The sequence below is a fragment of the Felis catus genome, chromosome D1 (genome assembly GCF_018350175.1).
Source record: "Felis catus isolate Fca126 chromosome D1, F.catus_Fca126_mat1.0, whole genome shotgun sequence".
In the NCBI taxonomy this organism is placed as follows: Eukaryota; Metazoa; Chordata; class Mammalia; order Carnivora; family Felidae; genus Felis; species Felis catus.
In genome coordinates this window covers 89357780-89385530 of record NC_058377.1, presented here as the reverse complement: position 1 = coordinate 89385530, position 27751 = coordinate 89357780, and the positions used below count along the sequence as shown (strand labels likewise).

The 27751-nt window shown below is 44.5% G+C and overlaps 1 protein-coding gene across 8 annotated transcripts in view; it reads right to left on the bottom strand.

Annotated features, from left to right (window-relative positions):
* The window catches only part of TRIM44 (tripartite motif containing 44), a 109254-nt gene extending 104807 nt beyond the window's left edge, over window positions 1-4447 (bottom strand). For all 8 annotated transcript variants that reach the window (XM_011286805.4, XM_045039140.1, XM_045039139.1 and 5 more), the window contains exon 1: window positions 3572-4447. In XM_011286805.4, coding sequence (XP_011285107.3) covers window positions 3572-4240 — 669 coding nt within the window. In that variant the 5' untranslated portion in view covers window positions 4241-4447. The remainder of the gene's footprint in view (window positions 1-3571) is intronic.
* Window positions 4448-27751: the final 23304 nt, after the last annotated feature.

Here is a 27751-nt window from a genome sequence, read left to right as displayed (position 1 = left end):
GTTTTTGTGTACAAATACAAGAACATTTGAAAACTTAGCAAGAAACTAATAGAAGTGGTTACCAATAGTCATGGGGGGTGGGGGGGCACCACGTGAAAAGTACAAGGGTGAACAAGAGACTTTTGAGACATGTGAACATATTACTTTTTTAAATTTAATTGAAAAAATCAATTCATATAATTCACCACATCAACATAGTAAAAAAGTAAAATCACATGAACATCCCAATAGATGCAAGAAAACCATTCAAAATTCAGTATCCATTCAATATTAAGAAAAATTTTTAAACTAGGATTAAAAAGGAACTTTCTTGGGGCACATGGGTAGCTCAGTCGGTTGGGCAGCCGACTTCAGCTCAGGTCATGATCTCTCAGTCTGTGGGTTCAAGCCCCGCATCGGGCTCTCAGAGCATGGAGCCTGCTTCCAATTCTGTGTCTCCCTCTCACTCTGCCCCTCCCCTGCTTGTTCTCTGTCTCTTTCTCAAATAATAAACATTAAAAAAAAAAAAAGGGAAATTTCTTAATCTGATGAAATATATCTGTGATATATATAATATATAAATATATTATCACACTTATTTGTGAAATGTAAATTATTCATCAATTAGAACAAGACCACAATACCCACTATTACTTACATTCAACATTATATTGGAGGTCCTATCTGAAGCAATAGGCAAGAAAAAACACATATAAGGATTGGAAAGAAACAAAAAGTGTCTCTCTTTGCAAATAATAAGGTCATGTATGTAGAATAAATCTACACATTATTAGAATATTTAAGAGAATTTAGCAGACATTTTAACACAAAAATCAATACATAAAAGCTAATCATACTCCTATATACAATTAGAAAACAAGTTTTGGGGGCACCTCAGTTGGTTAAGCATAAATTCGGCTCAGGTCAGGATCTCACAGTTTGTGAGTTCCAGCCCCGTGTAGGGCTCTGTGCTGACAGCTCGGGAGCCTAGAGGCTGCTTTGTTCTGTGTGTACGCGTGTGTGCGTGTGTGCGTGCGTGTGTGTGTGTGTGTGTGTGTGTGTGTGTCTGCCCCTCCTCCGCTCATGCTCTCTCTCTGAAGTAAATAAGCATTTTTAAACATTTAATTTTTTTTACAATACTATAAAGTTTTAAGTGTCCAGGAATAAATATCACAATGAGGTACAAGATCTTTCAGAAAAAAAAAAACTATAAAACTTTATCATGAAGCAATTTAGACCAAAATAAACATACCAGAAGACTTTATCTTGTAATGATGTTAATTCTTCATATATTGCTTTATAAACTAAATGCAATACAAAAAATGTCCTGCAGGCTACAGTTTGTTCTAAGAAATATAAAAGGCCAAGACTGGCTGAGATACCCATCTAGAAGAACAAAGTGGAAGGACTTGCTCTACCAGATATCAAGTCTTGTTACAAAGCTATGATAACTAAGAAAACATGTTTTTCACACAGGGATACACTAACAGATCAATGGTACAGAATAGAAGACCCAAGAAACACATTCACACACATATAGGCAGGTAGTATAGCAAATCCGTGTAGAAAAGGCAGACTTTTCAATAACTGCTGCTAGAGCAATTGGCTACCTGTAGAGGGAAAAAATGAAATAGAGTCCTTACTTCCGCCACACAGAAATCAATGCTAAGTGAAATAAAACACAAAAGCACTAACAATAAAGGCAATTATTGATAAATTCTACATTAAAATGAACAACTTCTACCCAAGACATAATTTAAAAAACAGAGAAGATATTTTCAACCCATATAAACAACAAAGAAGTCAAAGAAATACATGAATACGCCTATAAGTTAATGAGAAAAAGACAACCTAATAGAAATACGAACAAAAAAACTGAAAGAGTATTTCACCAAAAGAGAAATACAAAAGATACACAAAGTCCTCAGTAACTAGAGGAATACAAATTTAAACCACAAGAAGATACTATCCCATATCCACAAAATTGACAAAAATTTTAAATTCTATAATAGTAAGTCCTAAAGATACAGAACAACAGGAATTTTCACATACTCTTCCTGGCAATGTAAATTGGTACAACCACTTTGGAAAATAATTGGCAACATCTGGTATTATTTAAGATATGCACAGTCTGTGACCGGACTAATCTAACTCCTAGGTTTATATTCCATTTAAGTATATGCAGATATGCACCAGGAGACTTGAACAAGAATGTCCACACCAACATTATTTATGATAGGCAGAAACTCCAGAATTTGTAAGTCAAATTTCCATCACTGACAGAACAGGTAACTTGTGGCACAGTCATAAAATCGAATTCTACACAACAATGGAAACGAACAAACCACAGCCACCCACGGGACAAATCTCAGAAACACAGTGTTGAAAAAATGAAGCATCACTCAAAAGAATGCACAATAACGATATGATATCAATTGTGTCAAGTTCAAGTAAGTTTAAGAATGAGTGGACAGATGGATGGATGGATGGATGGATGGATGGATGCATGCATGGATAGATAAGCAAGGAAATACCACCTCAGAAGTTGGATAATGGTTACTGGGAATGGGAACTGGTTATAATTGGAAAGGACACTGGGCTTCAATATTGCTACTAATATTCTATGTCTTAATCTGGATAGAGGTCACATCAGAATTTGCTCTATAATGACTTGTCAGACTGTGCACGTTTTCACACACTGCGTATTTTACAATAAAAAAGGGAAAATCTCATAAAAGAGATACTCATTAACCAAGTATTTGTTATTCCATTGCCAGCAATTGCAAGGTTGCTTAAGGAAACCAGTCATCATAATATGACAACATTCACTAATAACTTGATCATTCGGTTTCCTCCCTAGTTAACTCCAGCGATTTCTCTCACTGGCTGTAAATAACCACAATATAAATAAAAGGCAAATCACTTGCAAATCCATTTGCCCAGCAAATACTGATTAATGTCTACTACTTTCCAAACACGTCCAGGGGACTAGCAAGGTCCAAAATAGAAGGTCCTGCCCTCCCACCAAGACGGAGCACACAGAGACTCCCACTTGCATTCCAAGTTTGCCTCCAACCTCTCATCTTCCTTTCCAAATAAGTATCACACATGAAGAACCTAAAAGAAACTCAGGGTGCGTATGACCTTAATAGGATACCACCATCTCCGAGGGTCTCCTCACTACAGAGGAACTACCTGGACTCATCTGGCCAAGCCACAGTTTCCCGTGTTTTCAAGCAGGCAAAGAGACTGCCTTACCAAGTCAAGGCACTGGGCTCAACAAGGTGACGTTGTGGGAACTGGCTTACACGGAGTCAAAACTCCCAAGGAATGCTTCACCTGGGATCCAGGGACCACTGGCTTGCAATTTTCCAGAGAAAAGTGTACACTAAGCTTTGTGGGTACATATATTTCCCTTGGGTCAGAGTCCAGAACTTCCATCTGATTCTCAAAGGAGTTCAACCAAAAAGGGGGAATAAGCACTGCTCCCAACAAGTTGCATAGGCTGGCTTTTTAGGGTTACGGTGAAAGCGAACGTTGACACCCAGGTGTCCTGACCTCTAGACCTATGCTCTCAACTCCCAATACTTACTCTTAGTTCCTCGAAGGCTTCATCTAGAGTGGAGAGCTGGTGGCCCTGGTGAGTCCCAATGACCGGACACAGGACACAGATAAGCTGCTTATCTTCCTGGCAATAGGTGCTCAAATCGAGCCCATGGTCCGGACACTTCCTCTTGGCCACTCTCTCCGCTTCCATTTCTATTTCTGGGTCAAATTCGCTTTCTGCCTCCGTTTCTCCCTCGGCCTCAGATTCTCCTTCTTGGTTGTCTTCCTCTGCTTCGCTCTCTTGCTCATCCTCCATCTCTTCCTCACTGTCGTCTTCACTGTCTTCATCGCTCTCATCCTCACTCTCTTCCTCCGTCTCGCTCTCTTCTTCGGATTCACTGTCTTCCTCGGACTCGCTCTCCTCCCCCACCTCGCTCTCTACATCCCTCTCATTCTCCACCTTGGCCTGGGCATCTTCCTTCGCGTCGCCCTGCGCGGGGGCGTCCGCGGTCCAGGCCGGGGCGGCGCCGTGGACGTACTGGGCCAGGTGGTGGCTGGGGAACTTCTGCCTGTGCGCCTCGGCGTGGCGGTGGCAGTAGCAGAAGGCGCACTCTCGGCACACTTCCTCGGCCCCGGGGGCCTCGTCTGGCTCGCACTCGTCACACGTGCCGTCGTGCGGCAGCTCCTCGAAGGCCGCGCCCACTCCGGAGGCCATGTGGCTGCGGTGACGCGGCCCAGGCCGCTGGGCCTCCGGGCTCGCCGCGGGGCCTCCTCCCGTCCTCCTCCCCGCAGGGGTCCCGTCCCAGGAACTGGCCGCGCCGGGTCTCGGGACAGGCCTGGGGCCGCGGCGCCGCCGCCGCCGCCCGCTCGCGCCAGGCGTAGGAGCGAGGGGCCTTCCCGCCGGCTCCGCCGCTCGGCGCCCGCTGCGCTTCCTCCCGCGGCGCGGGTACTTCCGGCGCGGCGGCCCCGCGCCCCCGTCGGCCCCCGCGCCGCGCGCCTTCCTGCCTCGCGCTGCCCCGGGCGAGATCGCCGCGCCGCCAGCCCCGCCGCCCCGGTTCTGCTTTCCCTTTCCCTGTCAGCGGTCTCTTTTCACTTCCTGAGTCATTTAAAGTGGCAAGGGCCCTTTTCCGCGTTCTATGGGGGGAGCTCGGCAGCCCCGGATGGAGGGGGAGGATGGAGGAGGTCTCCCGCTCACTCCCGAGGCGGGAATCGGGCCCCGCCTCCCAGGGTCCCTCCCTGTAGGTGTCAACCTGACTTTTCAAGGCCGCTAGGCAGGTGTAAGTGGGTATTGATTGCAGTCTCTGTCCTTCCAGTTGGTCGCCGCCCGTCCCAGTCCCCACCGCCCCGCGTTCCGCCAGGTGCTAGGACTGAGTGTTGTTTACCAGACCGAACCTGACCGCTTGGGATTTTATGAGGGCCCCCGGAAGGGTTGTGTTTGTTCTTTCAGGCTCAGGGAATTTCAGAGTCAGGCTGGGCAAACAGACACTTTCGATCCACAGCAATACTATACTTTGTCTATTTGCAAAGTCTATTTGCATTCCTGCTTCTCTGGGGCTCAGAATCTCTAGGGTGGCAACCTGAATGCCTTTTTTTTTCCTGAGAGCTTGCTTGCCTTGGGTTTGGCTGAGATGTCAGGTGAAGCAAGTGAGGAGAGAGGATTTGTCCAGTGAGAGTTCCAACGTGCAGTCATTTTGCTTTATGTTAGGAGACCGCCCAGGTCCAGATTGGGATTCAAGAGAAATGAAAGGGACTGTTATTTATTAACCGGTTCTGAAGTGCCAAGAATTGGACCAGATCTTTTCGTGTCATTTTAAAAGCTAGTTTTGGAAGATCCACTGCCGGAGGGCTCCCAATTCTCAGTACTACAACTTATTGGCTTTGTGATCATGAAGAAGTTAATTGATCATTCTGTGTTTCGCTTTTTAAAAACATACATAAAGTGGAAATAATGGTAATCTCTACCTGCTGGGGCTCCTTTGTGGATGAAATGTAAAGGTGCCTGCCTTGTAGAAGTATTCACTACATTTTAACTATTATTATTGGCTCAAATTCTATTTAGTTGCCCATATTTGAAGGAAGTTTTAACCATATTTTTAACGCATTAGGCATTATTGGCTAGACGCTGGTAGTATAAGCACCCCCCCCCTTAAACCTCTATCCCATATCTAAGTCTCTCCAAGACTAAGAGCTTTTGTTTTGTATGTAGGAGAGGAAAAGGACATTTTGATCTAATCCAGGGAGAGGCTGAGGTATGGTTAAACAGAATGGAGGGGAATGGAATGGTGTTTGTTTTCCGTTGATTCACTTCTATAATTTTGAGCTGGGATTTCCATTTGAGTTCCACAAAATGCCAGGGGCATGGGGTGAGGTAAAAATCATTTAAAATCATTTTTAATGTCTTCACATATGTAATGTGTGCTTCATTTGGGTGCAGCTTTTGTCCAAGACTTATGTTTTTGAAATCTTTTTTTGTTTTTTAACCTCAGAGTAATTGTATAGAATTTTGGTGGGGGTGGGGGGGGGATCAGAAGGAAGGTTTGTTTTATTCCAATTCCATGCGCATTTCTACTTTCTCCAGTTCACTTCTTTGGAAATCATTTCTGTGCCTGCATTTGAAACAGGGATTGATGCATCATTCTGGAAAAAAAAAAAAAAGTCAACAAATGTCAACTCAAATATCAGCAATAGTATACCTAGTGAATAGTGTTTCCTGCTTGCTAATTTCCACCACCCCAGGCTTAAAAGAAACAGCAGCCTATACAAACATAATGTTATCGCAGCTAGAAACAATTCTTTTTTTCAGTGAAAACAATTCTTTAATGTCTTAAGAGAACATTTCTGTGTCCAGGGTCTTTGGTGGAGAGGGACGTGTGTCTTTTGTTGTCATTATTATTGTTGTTGTTTGTTCTTAACTTTATCTGAGGGAAAGTTAAAAGATCATACTGTGCAGTTCAGTATCTAACATTTCACAATCTTTCTTTGAACTCTCTGCGATAAGAGGATCTTAGAGGCAGAAGTTGATGGAATTGTTAAAAAGGGACTTCATAAAGTTCTGGTAATGGGGTGTGGTTGACTCCATGAGATGGACCTTCTGTCCCCCTCAGCACAGAAATCGGAATGGTCTGATTCCCCAGGAATCTTTGGGAGCATCCAGAGATAGAAACTTTGTTATATTAATGTTTTTGCTTAGAAAATTACCTCAAAAAGTAGCAGTTTAAAACAGTAAACATTTATGATTTCCTCCTATTTCTGTGAGCCAGGAATATGGCAGTCGCTTAGCTAGGTGGTCTAACTCACAATCTTTTAAGAGACTTCAGTGAAGATGTTGCCTGGGGCTACAGTCACTTAAAGCCTTGACTAGAAATGTTAAGATTTGCTTCGAAGACAGCTCACTTATTCGGCTGTTGGCAGGAAGCCTTAGCGCTTTCAACTGGGCTGCTTGAGTGTCCTCATGACATGGCAGTTGAATTCTCCCAAAGCAAGTGATCCGAGAGAGGGCAAGGTAGAAGATGGAATGTCTTTTATGGCTCTAAGCTCAGAAGTCACACATCATCATTTCTGACATAGCCTGTTAGTTACAGAGATCAGCCCTATTCATTGTGGGAAGATACTACACAAGGGCATAAATATCAAGAAGTGGGGATCTTTGGGTCATTTTTGATGCTGGCTACCGAGTTCTACCCTCGGACCCCTAATGATTCACATCTCTCTCAAATGCAATTCACATTCACTTCCTCCCAAGGTGCCCAAAAGTCTCGACCCATTACATCATCAGCTCAAAGTCCAGAATTTTATCATTTACATCAGCTGCAGCTATGGAGGAAGCTTCTAGTGTCTTAAATGCAGCTCCTCTCAAGTATAGTTCCCCTTCATCTGAATAATTATGTTTCTGCACACTGCCAACTTAACGATGGTGGGACAGGCTTAGGATAACTGGTACAGACACTCCAGTTCAAAAAGGAGAAAAGACAGGAGACACAAAGGAGTCACTGGTCCACAGCAATCCTATAATCCAGTTGGACACATGTTAGAAATTCTTTGATTAGAGCTCAGTCCTACTTATGCCAGGGAATGGCTCTCTATGGCTTTGGACTTTACCCTGTGGGCTCTTCATTCCACTTTCTGAGTCATCTTAACTTTTCTGTGAAAAGTAGCCATGTGTGCAGCTAAGTAATTTATCAGTCTGCTTCCTGCGAGTAGAATTTAGGGGGCCGAAAGACCCCTTTTCATTTTGTACTGTCTCTGTCCCCCTAGTCCATGCTGGCAGTATTTCTGTATTTCTCAATACAACTCTTTTAAAATGTTGTGAGTTTCCTATGAATGTAATTGAGGCACCACTCCATTGGACAGAAGCCATACCCATACCCTTCTCTTTGGGATAAGCCCTTCTCTACTCTGGAGAGTCCCTCTGCTAAAACTGCTGAGGCACAACACTCATCAGCTTCCTTGAATCCCTGTTGTTTGTCTGAATGATTCTCTCTGAGTCACTGCTGTAGATCTTTTTCAGGTCTAAACAAAGGGTTCTATAGCCACACTGTCAGATCCGTTATTTGATGATGTGCTCCTTGAAGTATCCTAGAGTTTATTTTTGAGTGGAAACCGTCTCTTCGTTTCAGCATTATTTGTCATCCAGAGAAGATGGGAATTTTCTAGTCTAGCAAGTTCTGGGCTTCTTTTTAGCCCTTCTTTAGATTTTTCTCGTCACATTTTGCTATAATAAGGAAGAAGACATCAGTCAGCACCTTCAACACTCTACCTGGAAATATACTGAGCTAGAACACTCCATTAATTAGACACATTTTGTACTTTCTACATCCCTCCAGATGACAGTGTTGCTAAACTTCCTGCCACTGTGTTACAAGGACCCCTCTCCTCCAGTTTTCAATAACCTTTTCCTTATTTCCCCTAAAGCCTTCATCTACAGCCTTCTCAAAGCCCATCAGGATTGTACTCACAGATTCTTCAAGACTTTAAGGGCTTTCGCTGACACTCTCTCCCAAGTCCTTCCAGCTTCCCCCACTGTCCAGTTCCAAAGCCACTCCAGCATTTCAGGTTTCTCTTACAGAAGCACCTCACGCATCATAATAAAATAATGCATTCGTTGTTTACGAGTGTATAATAAATTACCCCAGAACTCTGAATCATCTTGAGGGCTGACTTACTGGCTTTGGTGCTATCTTCCCATTGTGGTTAGTAACACATGGAAGGCATCTCCAGATGCTACTGCCGGAAGGCAGAAGACACTCCTTGCTACTCCTGTGGAGGACACGGAAGCTTGCATTTGAGACCAACCTGTGTGTGGGGGACTTGTAGAAATAAATGTTGTATTCCTAGAAGAAACAGGTGTCTCTTAATTACATGGGTGATAGCTCTTCAATTATTAGACATTTGAACTCTACACACATGAGGAAACCTATGTGCAGAGAGGTGAAGAAACCTGTTGAAGTTTACCCAGCCGGAAGTTGGCCTAGTTGGGATTCAAACTCCGATCTAACGCCATCTCACCAGACTCACCTGTGGTATAAATAGGTGATAACTGCTTCCCCATAACCTCACCTGTCTTTCCCTTCCACCTGTGACGTCAACTTCTATCCCCTTCACCTGTTCCAAAGAGATGACCTGGGTTTAGTAAGATTCATACCATGGCACATTTCATTTCAGAAAAACATCTAGAAGTTGAGAGGGAACAGTGTAGAATTTCTAAGTCCGCTGCTTCGGGTAAGGTTTTTGCACCCCCTCAGCTGGTCCCATTCTTATATCATTAGACTGTCATTTTAGTGACTGGTTTCACTCCCCCTGCCCTAAGCCCCTGAGATCACCTAAATCTCCTCTCATGCTGTTATCGTATTAGCCAACACCTTATCCTATTAAAGTCAGCACAGTGAAATATGTTATCCCCTGGCCAATCCCAACCCTACCAAAGTATAAAGAAGAAAGCCTCTATGCCTGAGCCTCTTCTTTTGCTCAGAACTCTATTGAAGATGAATACCAAAATGGTGCATTGGCCCGACACTCTTCCGAATATTTTCATTTCATCCAGTTCTTACGAGTGATTCACTGCTTACTGATACTGGAATGCTCTAAACACCTCTCCCCTTTAAAAAAAAAAGAAAAAAAGTATGTGTAAGGACAACCCCAGACAAGCTCTGACTGAGCTATTTTAATTACATTTATTTGGTATTTTACTTGCTTAGTAGTGTTAAATAACTCCACATAATAAACAAAGAATAAAACAAAGAATAAAACAAAGAATAAACAAATAATAAAAATACCTCATTTTCTTTTTTTCTTAAGTTTATTTATTTATTTTGAAAGAAAGCATGAGCAGGGGAGGGACAGCAAGAGGGGGAGTGAATCCCAAGCAGGCTCTGTGCTATCAGATCAGAGCCTGTAGAGCTCATGAACCACAACATCATGACCTGAGCCGAAATCAAGAATTGGACGCTTAACCAACTAAGCCACCGAGGTGCCCCCAAATACCTGATTCTCATAACCACCATGCCCTTCACACTCAGAATTCAAGATTCCATAGATACATGTTTTGGTTTTCTTCAGAGGCTTTCTACAAAGTCCCTGACAGTGGATGTCCCCGTTTTAACATGTGGAAATTAAATGCCAGGCAAGTCATTTACAAGAACATGCGGTCATAGGGGCGCCTGGGTGGCTCTGGCAGTTGAGCGTCTGACCTCGGCTCAGGTCGTGATCTCGAGGTTCATGAGTTCAGGCCCCGCCTCAGGGCTCTGTGCTGACAGCTCAGAGCTTGGAGCCTGCTTGGGATTCTGTGTCTCCCTCTCTCTCTGCCCCTCCCTCGCAAAATAAATATAAACATTAAAAAAAATTTTTTAAAGAACATGTGGTCACAAAAAAAACAATTTCTAAAAAGTGTGCATATGCAATATGCTACTCACAGCAATAAAAGATGAAACTTTAAAAAAAGAAAAAAAAAAAAAAGAATATCCAGTCAACTGTGAGTTAATCTCTGACTTCCTGTGTGGTCTTTAAGCCAGCTCCCTAATCCCTGGGTGATGCTAATTCCTTTTTTTTTTTTTTTTTTTTTTTTTGTCAAAATTATATTTTCAAACTTCTCTCCTTGGAAATGTTTTCGTAGGGGTGGTCTTGGCTTTTATCTGAGTGGGCTGCAGGGAACAAGGGCGAACACTTAATCATCTGTAAGATCAGTACTTGGGGAGTGAGAAAAATCCCCAAATTTGCCTTCCGTTACTCCAGTTGGAAAAGCAGTCACCTATGGACAGGAACTAATTAAAGACTTTGTGTTTCAGCAGTTAGTGCACTACCTTGTAAATCAGAGATTACGAAGGGAAATCTCCCCGAGGCTTGTTCTCTCCATTTATTTATTTATTTTGGAACTCAGGTGCAGATGAGCTAATCATGCTACACAGATCACAATCCACCTTTACTCTGTGCAAGAGAGCTTTCTTATTTCATTTCATTTTGTTTTAACTTTATTTTATTTTCCCTTTCTCCAAACCTCACTTCCATTCCCCCAACTTCTTCTGACAGAAACTCTCTCTGTGTTCAATAAATGTCCTTGAAAATGTATGTATCTTTAAAAAGTATTCTATCGTTTTGTGTATGTGTTAAACTTTACATACACAGGACACTCAAGAATTCTTTGTTTCTTTTTTTTTTTTAAGTTTATTTATTTACTTTTGAAAGAGAAAGAGAGCATGAGCACAAGCCAGGGAGGGACAGAAAGAGAGGGAGAAAGAGAGAGGGAGAGAGAGAAGGATCCCAAGCAGGCCCCACAATGTCAGCACAGAGCCCTATGTGGGGCTCGAACCCACGAACCATGAGATCATGGCCTGAGCCTAAATCAGCAGATGCCTACCCAACTGAGCCACCCAGGCGCTCCGTTTCCTTCCTTCCTTTCTTTCTTTCTTTCTTTCTTTCTTTCTTTCTTTCTTTCTTTCTTTCTTTCTTTCTTCCTTTCTTTCTTTCTTTCCTTCTTTCTCTCTTTCTTTCTTTCTTTCTTTCTTTCTTTCTTTCTTTCTTTCTTTCTTTCTTCCCTTCTCTCTCTCTTTCTTTCTTTCTTTCTTTCTTTCTTTCTTTCTTTCTTTCTTTCTTTCTTTCTTTCTCTTTCTCTCTTTCTTTCCCCCCAATGCTGTGATTGTTAAAACCTTGGATATCTACTCTTTGACATTTGGTATTTTCTAAATTTCTAATTTTCTTCTATCTAATGGATATAAAGTGTTAACTTATTGTCGTATTATAATTTGCATTTGGGGGGTTGCTAACAAAGATGAATAGCTCTTTATACTTTTGTTATATGATGTCAAATGACAAAACTAAAACAATGTTGTAGTGAATTCGATGTCCTTTATTCAAGGGAAAACATTCCATGGATTGGGTGAGTACATGCCCCATAAGCAGTGGAACACTCTTCCTGAGGGATTTTGGGCAAGAGCAAGTTACTAGAGCATTAGAAGCAGCAAAGCAGAAACAGGGCATAATTGGCTGGTGTTATATATCTGGCCTTATTAAAAAAAAAAGAAAAAGAAAAAGAAACAAGGAAATAAGTATAGAACCCAGAGTTGACTTGGTGTTTGGAGATTAGCTAACTGGATATATTCCATTTCTGGCCAAGTAAAACATTTACAGGAGCACAAAAGTTTGAGGACGTGGCATCCTGGGCAGGAACAGGCTCCATCTTGGGCCTAAAAACTGATTTCAACAATGAATAACCTATCTTTAGCTTTTGCCTTGTTTTGATTAAGTTATCTGCCATTTTCTCATTTTCTGGCAGGGTTTTCTTGTACCTTCCAGATGGTACCCCTGGTCAGTTTTAGACGCTGGGAATATCTTCTGATCTGTCACCCATCTACTAACATTGTCTATAGCCGTGTCCTTTTCAAATAGAGATCTAATGTTTTGATGTAGTCAAATCCATCTTGTTTGAGAAGTCCTGTCTGCTGCGAGATCATACAGCTTCTTCTACCTTTGTTTTCACTTTTCACATCGAGGTCCATCTGGAGGACACCTTTGTATACAGTCTGAAGCGCCGATCCAACTTTATTTTATTCTCTAGAGTGAGACAGTTTTCTCAATATCTGTATTCAATTTCTAAGCCTAACCAGGAATGAAGAAATTTGTATTATGGGAGGTACCACAACGAAGTGACTAAGAGTAGAGGGTGATGGGCAAGTAACAAGGAGACTTATTGCCCTTAATATGCTCCCTAGAAGTGGTACCTTTCCACAAAAGTTTTAAGGTAATATATTGGCATAGTAGTCCTTGAGACTGTAATGATGAGACATCAGAAGAGTGGAATTGGTTAGAAGAAGGGGCTCCGGTTGGGAAAGACAGATTAAACCAGAAGGGACCTAGGGTCAAAAGTGGGAAAAGCCATCTTGAAAACTCTTGAGGTAGCCTCTTCTGATGAGGGTGAAATGTGGAGTAAAGACAGGTAGTTTGAGAGTGGGCCATTTGTTCATTCACTCATTTATCCATTCACTAAGGTGTTTGTTTTTTTTTTTTAAGTTTATTTATTTTTGAGAGAGAGCATGCATGTAAGCAGGGGAGGGCAGAGAGTGAGGGAGAGACAATCCCAAGCAGAGATCAGTCAGCACAGAGCCCAACACAGAGCTCAAACTCACGAACCGTGAGATCATGACCTGAGCCGAAATCAGGAATCTTACGCTTAACCAACTGAGCCACCCAGGTGCCCCACCCCCACCCCCCCCCCCCCCCCCCCGACGCCCCTGAATCCTTCACTAGGTTTTGACTGCCTTCCCTGAGCCGGGTACTCTTCCAGCCTCTGAGGATGCAACCACAAAACGAGACTGACAGGATTACTGCTGCCGGTGCACTTGTATTTCTGTCATAAATTGACATTCTTACATTTCCGGGCCCCTCTCTACATTACCGCCCACATAATTCTTCCAAAATGCCGATTTCATTAAGATACACTGATCTTATGAACTTTTATCAGATTTCCATCGCCTGCTGCAGACTTGGCATGTAACCCAAGGTCATCCGTGATTTGACCACTGGCCTAACTCTCCCACTTCACCTCTTGCTGAGCTTCACGGGCTGGTCTCCAGTAGAACAAACCATCGCATACACTAACCTCAGGTGACCCCAATGTAAGGCGATTCCCCCATCTTGTCATGACAAGAGCACCCCAAAAAAGCTCCAATGGCCCGCTTGAATGTACAAATGTTTGGGGATATCGCCGAAAAGCCTAAATAGCTACCAGTAATATTTAACATATTCACTTAACCAACCAGGAGATAACCTGATAGAATGAAAGACTTTGGAAGAAATCAAACATAAGATGGCCCCTTTCCAAAAAATACCTGGGAGGAGCATCTTGCCTTACAATTTGGCCATGAGGAGTGATTGCTTTCTATGGTTCCCTAAACCATGCCGTGCCTTTCCAAACCACCATGCCTTTGCCAATATTCCCTCTTCCCATAATGCACTGCCTCGGCTCTTTCCCCCAGTTGCTACCTACCAGTGGGCCCTGTAGCACCATTTTTTTACTGTGCTTCACACATCACAAAGCTATTACATGGCTCCCACACACACCGTGGACTCCTTCAGGTCCGGGGCTGCGTCTTTTGACCCTGGTGTCCTTGGCATCCTTCATAACATCTAGTATCCAGTTCTCTTCCACGAGACCTGATGGGGTGGGCTGACAGTGAACCATGATTGAGGGGTTCACCGTGCGATGTATTATCCAAACCGGACACCCGGAGAGTGCAAACGAGCACTATTGACGATCCTGCCAGGACACGAGAAACGGACCCAAACTGACGTGGGTACACTGGGTGGTGCAGTCATCCTAATAAGGTGACGAGGGCAGGCAGCCTTCATCGGCCAATATTTTTACCTTTCACCTGTCCAGCTTCCTTCCTGCGTATTCCCTCTTTTCCATTGCTCTTTCCTGCCTTATTTTCTCTGTCCTTGCTCAGCAAGACTCAGACAGACTTGCTAAACCACAACACTACAATTTTCATCCTTCCCTTCACGAGGTAACTTAAGGGCGAGAAGAGCACACAGAATCCTGACGTCGTGTGTATGGCGCGTGGGGGGCAGGGCAGCAAACGCCATGATTATAGCTCTTGGGAGGGATCAAAACTCAAGACCTTTTTTTTTTTTTTTTTTTAATTTCTCACCTTAAAAGGGGTCTTGGTGACCCGAGCAAATGCCCAGTAAGTAGAAACTCTTAGAAGGAAGGAAACACATGTGCGCTGTCTTCGTCCTGAAGCCCGTCATGACCTGGAGGCACAGTTAAGACATGAAATGCAGAGTCAGGCCGAAGGGCGTCACCGCATCATGCAAGAAAGAGAATCTTGGTAGGTTGGGAAAACGCCTTTGTGGGTCCGTGCAAGCCGTGTTCCCGGACAGTGATAAGAGCAACACTTCAGAGCCTGCTAGATCTAGATTTGAATCCTGATTGCACCTCCTGCCTAGCTGAGTGACTGTGAGCAAGTTTTATTTATTTATTTATTTTATCTTCTTTAAACTTAGTTATCTTATTTTTTTAAATGGAGGGTTACATCAGACCTACTTTGTGGGCTCACGTGTGAAGATTGAGTGAGATAATGCATTTAGCACTGTGCCAAGCATATAATAAACACTGGCTCAGTGCAAGCCGTTACATTATATGCACACCAGCAAGAGTTGCAAATGCACTCGTTTTGTCTGTATGAAAACAGTTAGGCCGGGTTTAATGATCGGTGACCTGAGAAAGCAGAAATCCGGGTGCCAACCATGTGTCTGCCACCATGGAGCTAGGAGGCTCTTAGCTAGTTATTTCACTTCGTTAGTTGTTTAGTCTCCTCTGCGAAATGCGTGAACGGGAAATGGTTCCTGTTTCAATTACCCATTGCCATGCCACACACCACCCCGAAACGTGTTTGGCTTAAGCCAGTAATGCTTCAATCATTCTCAGGATCTCGTGAATTGCCTGGGCTCGGTTGGGCGGTTCTTCTGCTTTGTATGGCGTAGGCCGTGGTCGTTCAGGCAGCTGCTTGCAGCTGGGTGCCCACCTGGAGCTGGAACATCCAGAATGGTGTCACCCACATAGTTGGCAGCTGTGTTTGTCAGCTTCGGTTCTCTGTCATCCTCCGGGGCCATTCTCTTTCTCCATGGCCCTCCAGCCAGATAACTGAGACTCAGGACGTGGCGGCAGGCTTCCAAGAAGGCAAAAACAGACGCTTCAAAGCGTCTTCGGGTCTGGGTCACGTGTCACACAGTGTTATTTGTAAAATACTTGTCAAAGCAAGTCGGAGGCCAGCCAAGATTCATGGGGGAAGGAAGAAACTCCTCCTGAAGACTTTCAAAGTCACATTATGAAAAAATGTGCAGGGTGGTACCGATTACTGTGACTCCTTTTCCAAGCAATCACCGTAATCCCTATGGTACATGTTGGGTCTGACCCTCCATATTTAAACCTAAAGTTTCAGGGCAATCCCACTTCTTGATTTGGTTTATGGACTCCATGAATTCCCCAGGGAGCATCTAGGGGGCTCCAGGATTTGAAACCTTCTCTGCTCTCAATTTAGCCCAAATAGAAATCCATTGTTTTTGTCAACCAGTATCCTCTCTGCTTCATTCTGGTGACCAAAATCCAAGGACCTGGTGCAGACACAGCCGGTTAACCAAAATGTCACCCCCCATTCTTCCTGACCCCCCCCATTTTTCCAGTTACTTACATGTTAGTATCCTCAGATATGAGGCATGAACCTTCCAAAAGCTAGACATGTGACCCAGCACTGGCCAATGAAACATCAAGGCAAATCTCATGGGTGAACTTCTGGAAAAGATTCTCCTTCCCAAACAGAAGTAAAAGACTTGTAGGGAGAAAGCTCTGTCTCTTCTTTACTGATTTATGATCTCGTTGTGTGAAACTGGCTGTGGAAGCCACTTTGTGATCATGAGGGGTAACCCTAAAGGACCACAGAGAAGTGCCTAGACCCCTGACATGATATTAAGTTCTGGATTTATCCAATCCTGAAACTGCCTACCACTGAACTTCCTGTTACATGAGATAATAAATGAGTCCGTTACCTATGCTCAAAAGTATCCCTCCCCCACCCCTCTGAGTGTATATGTTTCTAGTGATGTTGACTCCACTCCTAACTCCAGGAAGAACACATAACCCATTACTAAGCAACTAGCACATGCCTTCACGGGACCAAGTAGTCACTTCACAGATGGACCAGGGACTCCGGCAGAGCCAATGAGGGGCAACGCAATTTATCTGGGGACCTTTGGAAAAAGGACTTTTTATTCCTGCTGCACCTAAAGGCTGATAGGCTATAGCAGCTAGAGCCACTGTGACTGTTCTACCATCCCATGGACTTGAAGACTCAATGAGGAAGGCAGACTCAAGAAAAAAAAAGAAAGAAAACAGATTCTCGACAAGATCACGGAAGTTCTGCATCCAGCCATGCCTGAAGCCCTCATCTTGCATTTTTTCCAATTTATTTGACCCTCCGTTTTTAGAAAAGCTGTCCTGGTGGGCTTTTGTGTCATTTTCAAGGAAAAGACTCCTAACTGAGGAAGTGTGGCTATTCAATAAGAAACCACCCACCGAGTCACCACTTTGATTTTAGGGTGTTCGCTGCAACTTTTATCTTGAACCTCTGTTCCTCAGCCAAGTTCGTCTACTCCTATAGATATTCTTGCCACCTCCTGTAATTCTAGGGTCTAGTCCTTAAGAGTAAGGCCTTGGGACTTGGCTTGGCCTTGGGTTCAAATCCCAGCTCTGCTACTGATTGGATCTGTGACCTCGGGCAGGTCATTTAAGTCCCATTAAGTTCTTTAGCTTTGGCATGTTTAAAATTAGGATAATAATGGTGCCTGCCCCCTCCCAGGGTTATTGTGAAGATAAAAGTAGGGAATGCATGCAAAATGTTTAGTCAGCATAGTGTGTGGCACATATGAGGCTCTCACAAATGTTTGCTATTTTCAATGAAAACATTATCTAAGGTGACAGGCAGAGTAATGATCCCTACAAAGATGTCTCTGTCTCAATCCTCAGAACCTGTGAATATGTGGTTTCACTGCAAAGGGGAATTAAGTCTGCAGATGGAATTAAGGTTGGTAATCAGCCGACTTTACAATAAGAAGATAATCCCGGATTATCCAAGTGGGTCTAATGTAATCACAAGGGTCCTTAAAAATGGACAAGGGGGGCAGAGGAGGTAACCAGAGTGATGTGTTGTAAGAAGGTCTCGATCTGCTGTTTCTAGCTTTGAAGATGGAGAAAAGGGGCCACCGGCCAAGGAATGTGGGCAGCCTCCAGGAGCTGCCAAAGACAAGGAAGCAAATTCTCCACTAGAGCCTGCAGGAAGGAGTGTAGCCATGTTGACCACTGGACTTTAGCCCAGTGGGACCTGCCACTGAGCCCCTCCTCTACATCCTTCTGTGACTGCTACCACGGACTCAGCGACCAACAAGAAAGTCTTAGCTCTACCTGCATGGAGCTTCCGAAGTATGTATTCTGTGGCACCAGGGTCTTTTGAAATCCTATTTGGTAACAAGCATGGGAGTTGCCAACGAGAACAAGAAGGTGTCAGTCCAGGCAGCTATGGGGCCGAGATGTGGCAGAGAAACCCATAAAGAGGGAAAGTAGTGGGTGAATATGGGTCGTTAACTGGAGCAAAAGCTGAAGCAGCAGATGTTTGCGACTCCACCTAAGATGGCGGTCTTGGGGTAGAACCGGAGTCTGGTTCCTCCATGCAGGGGCATCAGGGAGGAGAGAAATGGCAGTTTTGATAACAAGGGGCTGTGAGAAGGGGACAGGAGGCATGAAAATCACACCCTCTATGTACCTTCAACCCTTGCCACAACCTTTCAAGAGATGTTATTAGGCCCCTCTCCTGGAGAAGAAAATCAAGGCTCACGGAAATGAGGTAGTTGACCATATTTACACAATAAGCAAATGGTGAAATGGAATTTTAAAAAATTATTATAATTTTTCCTAACGAAGAACCACAAATCCTCCCCGTTTTCATCCAAGGTCGACTTAGTTGTTTCAATGTTCTTTATACACTGTCCATCTCACGTTGTAAATTATTTGGGGGACCAAACTGTCTGGGCTTATTGGCTCAGAACAGTACACCAGGAAGCGTTATGCTTAAAACCATATTTCATCAATCCTTAGATGCCATCGGTTGAAATACGCACTGATTCTTCCGTACAGCACGAGGAAAGAAAACACGGTGAGGACCGTAAGACCTCGCAATTTGAGAGGTGTCAAACATGGAAAAAATATGCATCTTGGAGTCCGTAAAATACAGTAAAAGAAAAAAATTTTTTAAGGGTGTTGGAAGTGTCAAATCCCCTTTTGCCAATCTACTCCCAGCCTTACCATGATTTAGTTTTAACTCAAAATGTTTTTTTATTGAAATATAATTCACATACAGTGTTATGGTTTCTGGTGTCGAATATGATTCAACAATTCTATATATCACTCGGTGCCCATCACAATGAGTGTACTCTTAATCCTTTTTATCTATTTCACCCGTCCCCCCACCCACCTCCCCTTTGGCAACCACAAGCGTGTTCTCTGTGTTTAAGAGTGATTTGTCTCTTTTTACCTTTGCTTCTTCATTTTGTTTCTTAAATTCCACATATGAATGAAACCACATGGCATTTGCATTAAAATGTCTCAAGTAAGTTCCCTTTGAGCAATTCTATTGGAAATTTTTTCATTGTTCAAAATATAGTACTGTTAAGGAGACACCTGGGTGGCTCAGTTAAGTATCTGACTTCAGTTCAGGTCATGATCTCATGGTTCATGAACCAGCCCCGCATTGGGCTCTCTGCTGTCGGGACAGAGCCTGCTTCGGATCCTCTGTTCCCGTCTCTTTGCCCCTCTCCTGCTTGTACTCTCTCTCAAAAATAAATAAACATTTTTAAAAATTTAAAAAATACAGTACTGTTAAGGATTATCTCCATAAACATTAATAATGAAATATACACCTTCTTGTGTGCGGGACGCTGTGCTAGGTACAATAAATGTACTATCCCTCTTGATTTCTCATGATCATTTCATGAATAATTAGGCTTTTACTATTGCCATTTGCACATGAGACAATTGAGGCTCACACAAGTTCAGTTCCTTGTGCAAGGCCACCCAGCATGTAAATGGCAGAGACAAGACTTGAGTCTCTGCCTGGGACTTCAGTGCCTGTGCCCATAACCACTGTTTTTCATATAAGCAACAACGGGGTGGGGCTGGGAGCGTCTATTTTCCTTTATAAAAAATTCTGCAAACATAACCCTTTGCGTCGTATAATTAATGTCTGCTCTCCCTCAGTCTCCCTGAGCCAGTTATCCCTCCAGTAAGTGTTTTTCCTCCCCGTACTCATTTGTTCTTATTCTCTTACGGATCAGTCTCCAGAATTTTAATCATTCTTGGCTCACTTCTCTGACAACCGTACCAAAGACATGTGCTGGAATTGCAGTCAGAACAGTGCCCTGAAAAACGTAAAAAAAAAAAAAAAAAAAAAATCAACAACCAACTTTTATAGTTCATCTGATCCGCACAGGAAATTAGAAAACACCCCATACTTAACTGGAAAAATACTTGAAATGAAATGAAAAGTGAGGTTTACTGTTACTTAGATTTTGATTAAAAAATGTTTATCCCTTATCTAAGGCTCAGGGACACTGGAAATGAAGGAGCTGAAGGCTCGCTTTATAGAACTTTAATGATCTTCTCTTATTATGTTATATTACTGTTTCCTAAGCCTGTGGTCAAATACAATAGCTTTATTAAAGCTGTGATTCAGTTAGAAAGGGGAATGAATTTTTCTGCCACCAGAGCACTGGTTGGAGGTGAGAGAAGGTGCTGGCACTGGTGGAAGAAAGCTCTTCCCCACAGAGGGGTGGGGGCCAGGGGCTCACGCAGCGTTGGGGGGAGGGAGGGGGATGGGGGCGGATTTGGGAATGGATTCTTCTTCCTAGGAGCCAAGCTTTCCTGAGTTCACTGTGAAACAGCCCCGGGGGTATTAGCTTCTGGTCCCTAGGAGAAGGAAAACAACCCAAAGCCGAGAGGCGTTGCAATTTGAATGCAGGATAAAGCTGCTCATGTTCCGTCTCAAGTTCTCATGCAGGAGGCGTTGATATAGTGATAAACGCTCACATTTATGGAGCATTTGCTTGGGGCCAGGCACTGCTGTAAGCACCATGCAGTTTGTTACATCATTTAATCCCCTCAACAACCCCATCAGGTGGATACTATTATCCCTTGCATTTTACAGGGGAGGAAAGTGAGGCAGAGAAGAGAGTTAACACAAGTTCACACAATAAGTGGTGGCGCCAGGATTTGAACCGACATTTCTATTCGACTCCAGAGCCCATACGTGTGCTTGGCCGTGACACTGCACCGCTAACTCCCCACCTGCTTTTGCCAGCAGGCCTGGCACCCTGGAAGCTACTGAGGAGTGGGGGGGGGGGCAGCCTCTGAGACACCCAGTAACCTCAATGCAGCCTGAGAAAAGAGGGATTTGGAAGGAAATTGTCGTGGCCTCCTAACCCAAGCAGGACCGGCTCCCTTTGAAGGGAGAGAAACGAAGCAATTTCAAAGAGTCGGGGGGAGGTTAGAGGTCAGGGCTAAGCCACCGTAGCTAAGTGATGTAGCAATGCAAGCCTGTCATTGCTAAAGTGACAAAATAGAATATCAGGACACATTCAAAACAACCTCACATAATTATTATGGAAATTAACTGTTGCTATTTCTGAGACATTTTTGCCATCCATGTGAGGGACATAGGACATCATAAACAATTACTGAGGGGACAGAGGATGAGGAATTGAGACTTGGGGCAGTCATCCGACCTCGGCCAAGTTACCTAACTTCTCTGAGCCTCGGCTCCCTCATTTGTAAATGGAGATATTAGCAGCATCTACCTCCTAGCATCCTCTAAGGCTTAAATGATGGTAATGTAGGCAAAGTGCGTGGCCTCATGCAGAGTGCACAGAAAGTGCCCAGTATATGAATATTTCAATTCCTTCTGCTCCTCGGTCAATCCCACCTGCTATGAAACTGAGTCCCATCTGTTTTGAGGGAAATACATTATTTACGCATGAAGGGGGGGGGGGTCTGAATACCAGCAAATATTTACTGAGTGTCCTCTATGCCCAGGGAGGGTGTTGGATGCCAGAAATATAGCAAGACTCTCTTTGGCATTGGGTGTTTACAAAAAACCAAGAGGCATTTTCGGATTCTGAGAACAGTTTGGGCCTCCTGCTCCGTATTCCTATTATGCCCTATCCTGCCTCTTTCCTACTTACGATTGGCAATGCCTGGCTCCCACCAGACTATAAGCCTCCCTGAGGAAGTGACTAATTAATGCCTCAAGGGTGCATGTCAGGTGGCTGAGGGGGAGGGCACTCGGGGTAAGAGGCCCCCAGATAAGGGGAAGAGCTAGTGTGAAGTCTCAGAGTCAGTACAGAATGAGGCATGTCAAAGCACTGAAAACCAAAATGATCCAGTCTGGCTGGAGCTCAGAGAGCAAGGTATGATTGGTGTTAGGTGAGTGAGGTCACAGAAAGAGCCGGAGGTGGGATTATGGAGGTTTTACAGCTCAGTTGTGGAAGCCAGCTCCTCAGGCGAGCCCCAGAGATTAGTAGCAGCTTCATAGCACTGTTCGAAGTCTAGACATTAGGCCCCAGAATGGTAGAATCGTGTGTGTGTGTGTATGTTTCTATTATTCTAGAAAAGGTAAACAGGAAAACAAAGGCCACTCAATATACTCCATGATGGAAGGTTATGGTTCAGGGTATCAAAGTTTTACAAAACTGAGCTGAGGGTGGGAGGGATGATAGAACAAAGGTCAGAAAAGCAACTGCTGGGATTTAGGACACACTCCCCCCAAATATGGCACCTTGGCATAGCGAGCTGAAAGAATTTGAAAAAAACAGCAAAACAGGAACCTCATGCAACCGCCCCGTTTCTTCCCTCGAACAGATTGGGAAACTCCAGGGGCACCTGGGTGGCTCAGTTGGTTAAGCTTCTGACTTCGGCTTGGGTCATGATCCTCTGGTTTATGAGTTCGAGCCCCGCGTTGGGCTCTGTGCTGACAGCTCAGAGCCCGGAGCCTGCTTCGGATTCTGTGTCTCCCTCTCTCTCTGCCCCACCCCTGCGTGTGTTCTGTCTCTCAAAAACGAATAGACGTTAAACAAAAAATTAAAAAAAGATTGTGAAACTCCCATGTGACAAGTGCCCTCCCTATCTGTACCAGGAGGAAGGAAGACGTTTTTCTCCCCAGAGATGGGGAATCGGGGGCTGAGAAGTCTCCACAGCAGAATAACCTTGTTAAACTTATCCTCATCTTCCTAGTGACTTCCTCGCCTTGTACTTCTGCTAGCCCAAACCCCTCTGTCTTGTCGATTCTTCACAAATGTACTATTTCTTTGTCTTCTCTGAGGCCTTGTTCTCTTGTGACGTCTCCCGTGTGCATGTAAAAATTCAATACAATTTGTACGCTTTTCTTCTGTTAATCATTGTCCATTGAATTTTCAGACCCAGCCAGGCACCTTAAGAGGGTCCAGGAAAACTTTTTCCTCCCCTACGTAGCCTCTGACCCTCGGATCCGGCTGCCCCAGACTCGGGGATTCTCGAAGGTCTGCCCGCCCATGAGTCTGTTTGCAACTACCTCAGGAGAAAAATGGCTTCTCCACTCCTGCCTTCCAAATACCTCCTTAGGGGCTTCTCAGTGGCAGACCTGAATCTGAAAACGTGCAGGGGAAGGGGCGGGAAATCTAGTGCCAGCTCCTAGGGAAGCAGAGAGGGCATTGGCAAACCATCTCACTGTTCAAGAGACGTACTGTGCCGCAGCAGATCTAAGACACGCTGCCGTTTTATGTACGACGAGAAAAGAAAAACCCTGCCAGTAACACCGACACAACGCTTTCCTGTCATCACCAGTGAGGCACATGCCCATTTCAAAGATGTAAAAATGTGTGTGCGCGCAGTGGAGAAGCACCTCTTATAACTGATTCGATTTTATTTAAAAAAATTTTCAGTTTGTGTATTTATTTTGAGAGAGAGACAGAAACAGCATAGTGGGGGAAGGGCAGAGAGAGAGAGAGAATCCCAAGCAGGCTCCGTGCTGCCGGCACAGAACCCAACACGGGACTTGAACTCAAGAAACTGCAAGATCGTGATCTGAGCTGAAATCAAGAGTCAGAGGCTTAAGCGACTGAGCCACCCACGCGCCTCATCTTACGATGGATTTTAAACAGAAGAAAAAGTTAATAACCACTGGCCGTTGTGAATGCTTATGTTCCAAAGGAATGTGCACCTTAGGGAAACTGAGGCAATGCTACAGCCTGCCTCACTGTCAGGACCGATGAACCTCTGGGTGGGAGCAGAAGGGCTTGCCTCCCTGCCGCCCTGAACCGACCGCCTTGAATGGTCTCCCAGGCTTCCCTAAAGTGGCCGTGAGGAAACTGCAGATTCACATTGAACCAGGAGAGCTAATTGCCCTTGCTTGCCTCAAGGCCAACCTCAAGGGTTTTTCCTTTCTCAGCTTTTTATTTTTTGTGAAATAATATCACACAGACCAAAAAGGGCGCAACACCGACAGCTAGCCAAGAAATGCAACATTGCTGGAACCCCCCAGAAAGTGCTCTGTGTACCCTGTTCTTCCTTTTCCCCTGAAGGCAGTCTCTGTCCTGACTCTCCCCACGGATCAGTGTTGCCTGCTTTGTAGGTTGTGTCTAAATAGAAATCACCCCGCACCCAGCAGGTCCTCCGTGGGTCTGGCCTCTCTCCCCCAGCGCCGGCTGTGAGATAGCATCCCTGTGATGTGCAGTTGTGGTTCGTTCATCGCGTTGATGTTTAGTTGTCCGTTGTAACGGTGGGCATGTGGGCGGTTTCCCGTGTGGGGCTATCGTCGTGAGTGCCGCTGTCAAGATTCTAGAGCTTGGCTCTTGTGCAGGTATGTACTAGATACACACGCAGGAGCGGAGCTGAAGGCCCATCGGGCCTTAGCAGACGCTACCCGGCTTTAAGCGTTGCGTGCAGACTCCGCTAACCTTGCTGTCGTGCCTCAGGAATCACGACAGGACCGCTGGGGAACTTTTTCAGACAAGCTTCCAGCCAGGGACTCGAACCCTGGAAGCCCGGAGAAGAAAACGCCTTTGTTGACGGCAGATGAGGAAAGAAGGGAGCAGGCGCATCCTCTGTAGGCGGGAGACAAAGTTTGAGGCTTTGCGAATACACCAGCCTACAGCTGCAGCTGAAGAATTTCCCATTTTGGAAGTGGCTTTGGGGAGGGTCAGGTCTTCCTTCGCCTTGCTCCGCACCCTGTCACCCGGGCAGATGCCAAGCTCCCGGCTTCAGGAACCTCCATATGCATCCTTGGGTTGTGCAGCCATGGCAACGCATGCTTTCCATACCATCTTACTTCCAACAATGGGAAATTAAACGTTTGATGTGAAGCAATGTCAGGTTTCGGGTTGGAGGGTGGGGGAGGGGGCTAAGACTGTGTCTCCAAGTGGCAACTTGTCAGAGGGAATGCCTAATGCAATGCACTTAAGGAAAGGTGTTGATACAAAGATTCCTTTCTCTGTGGCATGCAGGAAAAATATTTCTCACTGCTGGTTTCCCTCAGCCTGTCCTGCCCTTGCATGCTGATGGCATCTCAGAACGTAAACTGTTACACACACACACACACACACACACACACACACACTTATGCAGTCAAGCAGCAATTCTTGGGATGAAGCAGAAAAATTGAAAAGAAAGCTACCTATGTTTCAGAATGTGGCACCTTCTGGCGGCTTGCTGGCCAGAGCGGGCTAGTGGTAGTAGGTGCTCACTAAATATGCGGTTACCAGGTCACCCAATGAATGCGAAGCTTTTCAGCAACAGGGTGACATTGGAAATCGCGTTTCATTTTGTACACCAGTTTCCTTATTATGACTCTTAATGACTTAATTCTGTGATTATCTTTATGCCCTAATAAAAACGCTTTGAACAATTAGGGGCCGTCTCTCTGAAGTTGTATTTTAAATTAATTAGGCCGTGGATTTAACAGCTTCCACTGTCTGTTAATGCCAACATGCTTGAGAGCAGGAGGCGGGGCGGCGCAGTCCTGTTGATAGTGACAAGGCTGCGTATCCCTGGGGTTTTGTTTTCTTTTTCTTTACTTTTTGTTTCCTGCCCCCACTTCCCCATCAACATCAAAAGAGAAGGGGTGACAGGCGGGTGGAACCGGCAGGACAGGAAATCAGCTTCCAGGGTGAAAAGCAAACAAATAGTGGTTCTCCCCTGCTTGTCTCCTTTCATGTTGAAATCACGGGGCGGGTGCGTGGAGTTTCAGGCACAGGGCCGTCCGTACTGGCCCCACAGACTGGAAGCCCCTCCTCTTCTTTTGGTTCAGGGGTAGAAGTTCTCAGCTCCTTGCCGCTTGCAGAGAATGTTACGTTAAGAGGCAGGTTTTTGTTTTTCTCATAAACATGCATAAACACACAGGCACCCACAAATGTGTGAGTGCCTCATATTTAGAGTCAAGTCTGGCAGGTGGAAATGAGCCCTTTTGACAAAAATCTCTATTTATTGTATTATTTCACCAACAAAGGCTCAAACGCTAACTAGCTTTGTGAATAATTTGTGGATGGGAATGCGATCATTTTTCTAAGTCAGCCGGTGGGCTCAGTTCGTTGCGCTCCCCACCTAAAAATAAATTCTCTGGCTGACTGTGAACATACCGATACTGCAAGTGAAGCAAACTTATGGGGACCATTAAAGTGCCAGGGCATTGGAAAAAAACAGGGAAGTGGATGCTGATTTGCATTTATGTCATAAAATAACTTGTCACCTTCAATTTATCACAGTAATTGGTACCAGAGGAGAATGTGTGATGCTTATACTGGGTTCAAAGCCACCTCGCCTCATCTCCCACTCCCTGCCTCACCCTCTCCTGAGATAGTAATGGGTGCACTTCTAAAGATAAATGATCTTCGACCTTTCCTAGATCACTGGAATTTGGGAACGGAGATGCAGTGATGTATTCAAGGAATTTAAATGTCACAAGAATCCCATGAAGTACGTGCTATTATTATCCCCATATCACAGAGAAAGAAACTGAGGCACAGAGAAGTGGAGTAACTTGCCCAAGGTCAAGGTTACAGGTTGTATGTAAGCGGTAGAGCCGGGATTTATGCCTGACAGTTAAGATCTCGGAGCCCATGATCTCAACCACTGTTACAATCATGGCTGAGGTTATAATGTACATCCTAACATAAACATTGGGGGTGGCACACATCCCCTTGGGTGTTCAGACTTAGAAGAAAAACATAGTGCAAATGACACCTCATTTCAAACAAAGAGAGAGACCTGGCCAGGAATAAGTCAGTTATTCCGACTGAGTTTAGAAAAATAACCAGTGGCTTGTGGTTATTACTAGGGCAGTTCAGGTATGGCTCTCTTGATTACCTGGAATGCTTTGCATCCTGTGATTTGATTTCTACAAGCCAACCAAAGCCACACATGACAGATAGTTGCCTCTTTATTAGGGAAATTCTCCAGGTCTCTCTCCACTTAGCTATGATCAGAGCATCTGTACATTTTAGTTCTATGAATGATAAGTTGACTCCTACTGATGAATTCTGAAGTGTTGCTGAGTTTGAGTGCCCTATATTTCAGGAAGCAGGTGAATTCAGCTTCCTTTGATGGTCTAACATATGAACACCCTGAAAGAGTGGTGTTTTTTCCGGGCATTTCAGAGTATGTAATTCATGCTACATGTGAGGATGGGCAGATCAAGGCTTAAATCTCCCCTCTATCACTTCAGTGGAACTGGGGCATCTTAGTGCACCTCTCTGAACGTTGATTTCCTGCTCTGTCAAAAGAAGCCAATGGTACCTCCTTGAAGATTAAGTAGGGTAAGAAAAGCGCACACATTTAGCTGACGTTTTAGGGCACTTTACCGATTACAGCAATGAATGCCCACGCTTGCTTTCATTTGGCTCACGCTTTGGAAGTACGCTATGTGCACTATACTGCGTGTCTCTCTTTTTAAATCGCGGTAAAATACACATAACATAAAAGTTACCATTTTAACCATTTTGGAGCTCACAGTTCAGTGGCATTAAGTACGTTCACACTGCTGTGCGGCCATCACCACCATCCATCTCCAGAACCTTTTCATCTTCCCTGCCTAAAACTCTGGACCATTAAACACGAACTCCCCGTTTCCCCCTCTTTCCAGCCCCTGACGACCACCATCCCACTTTC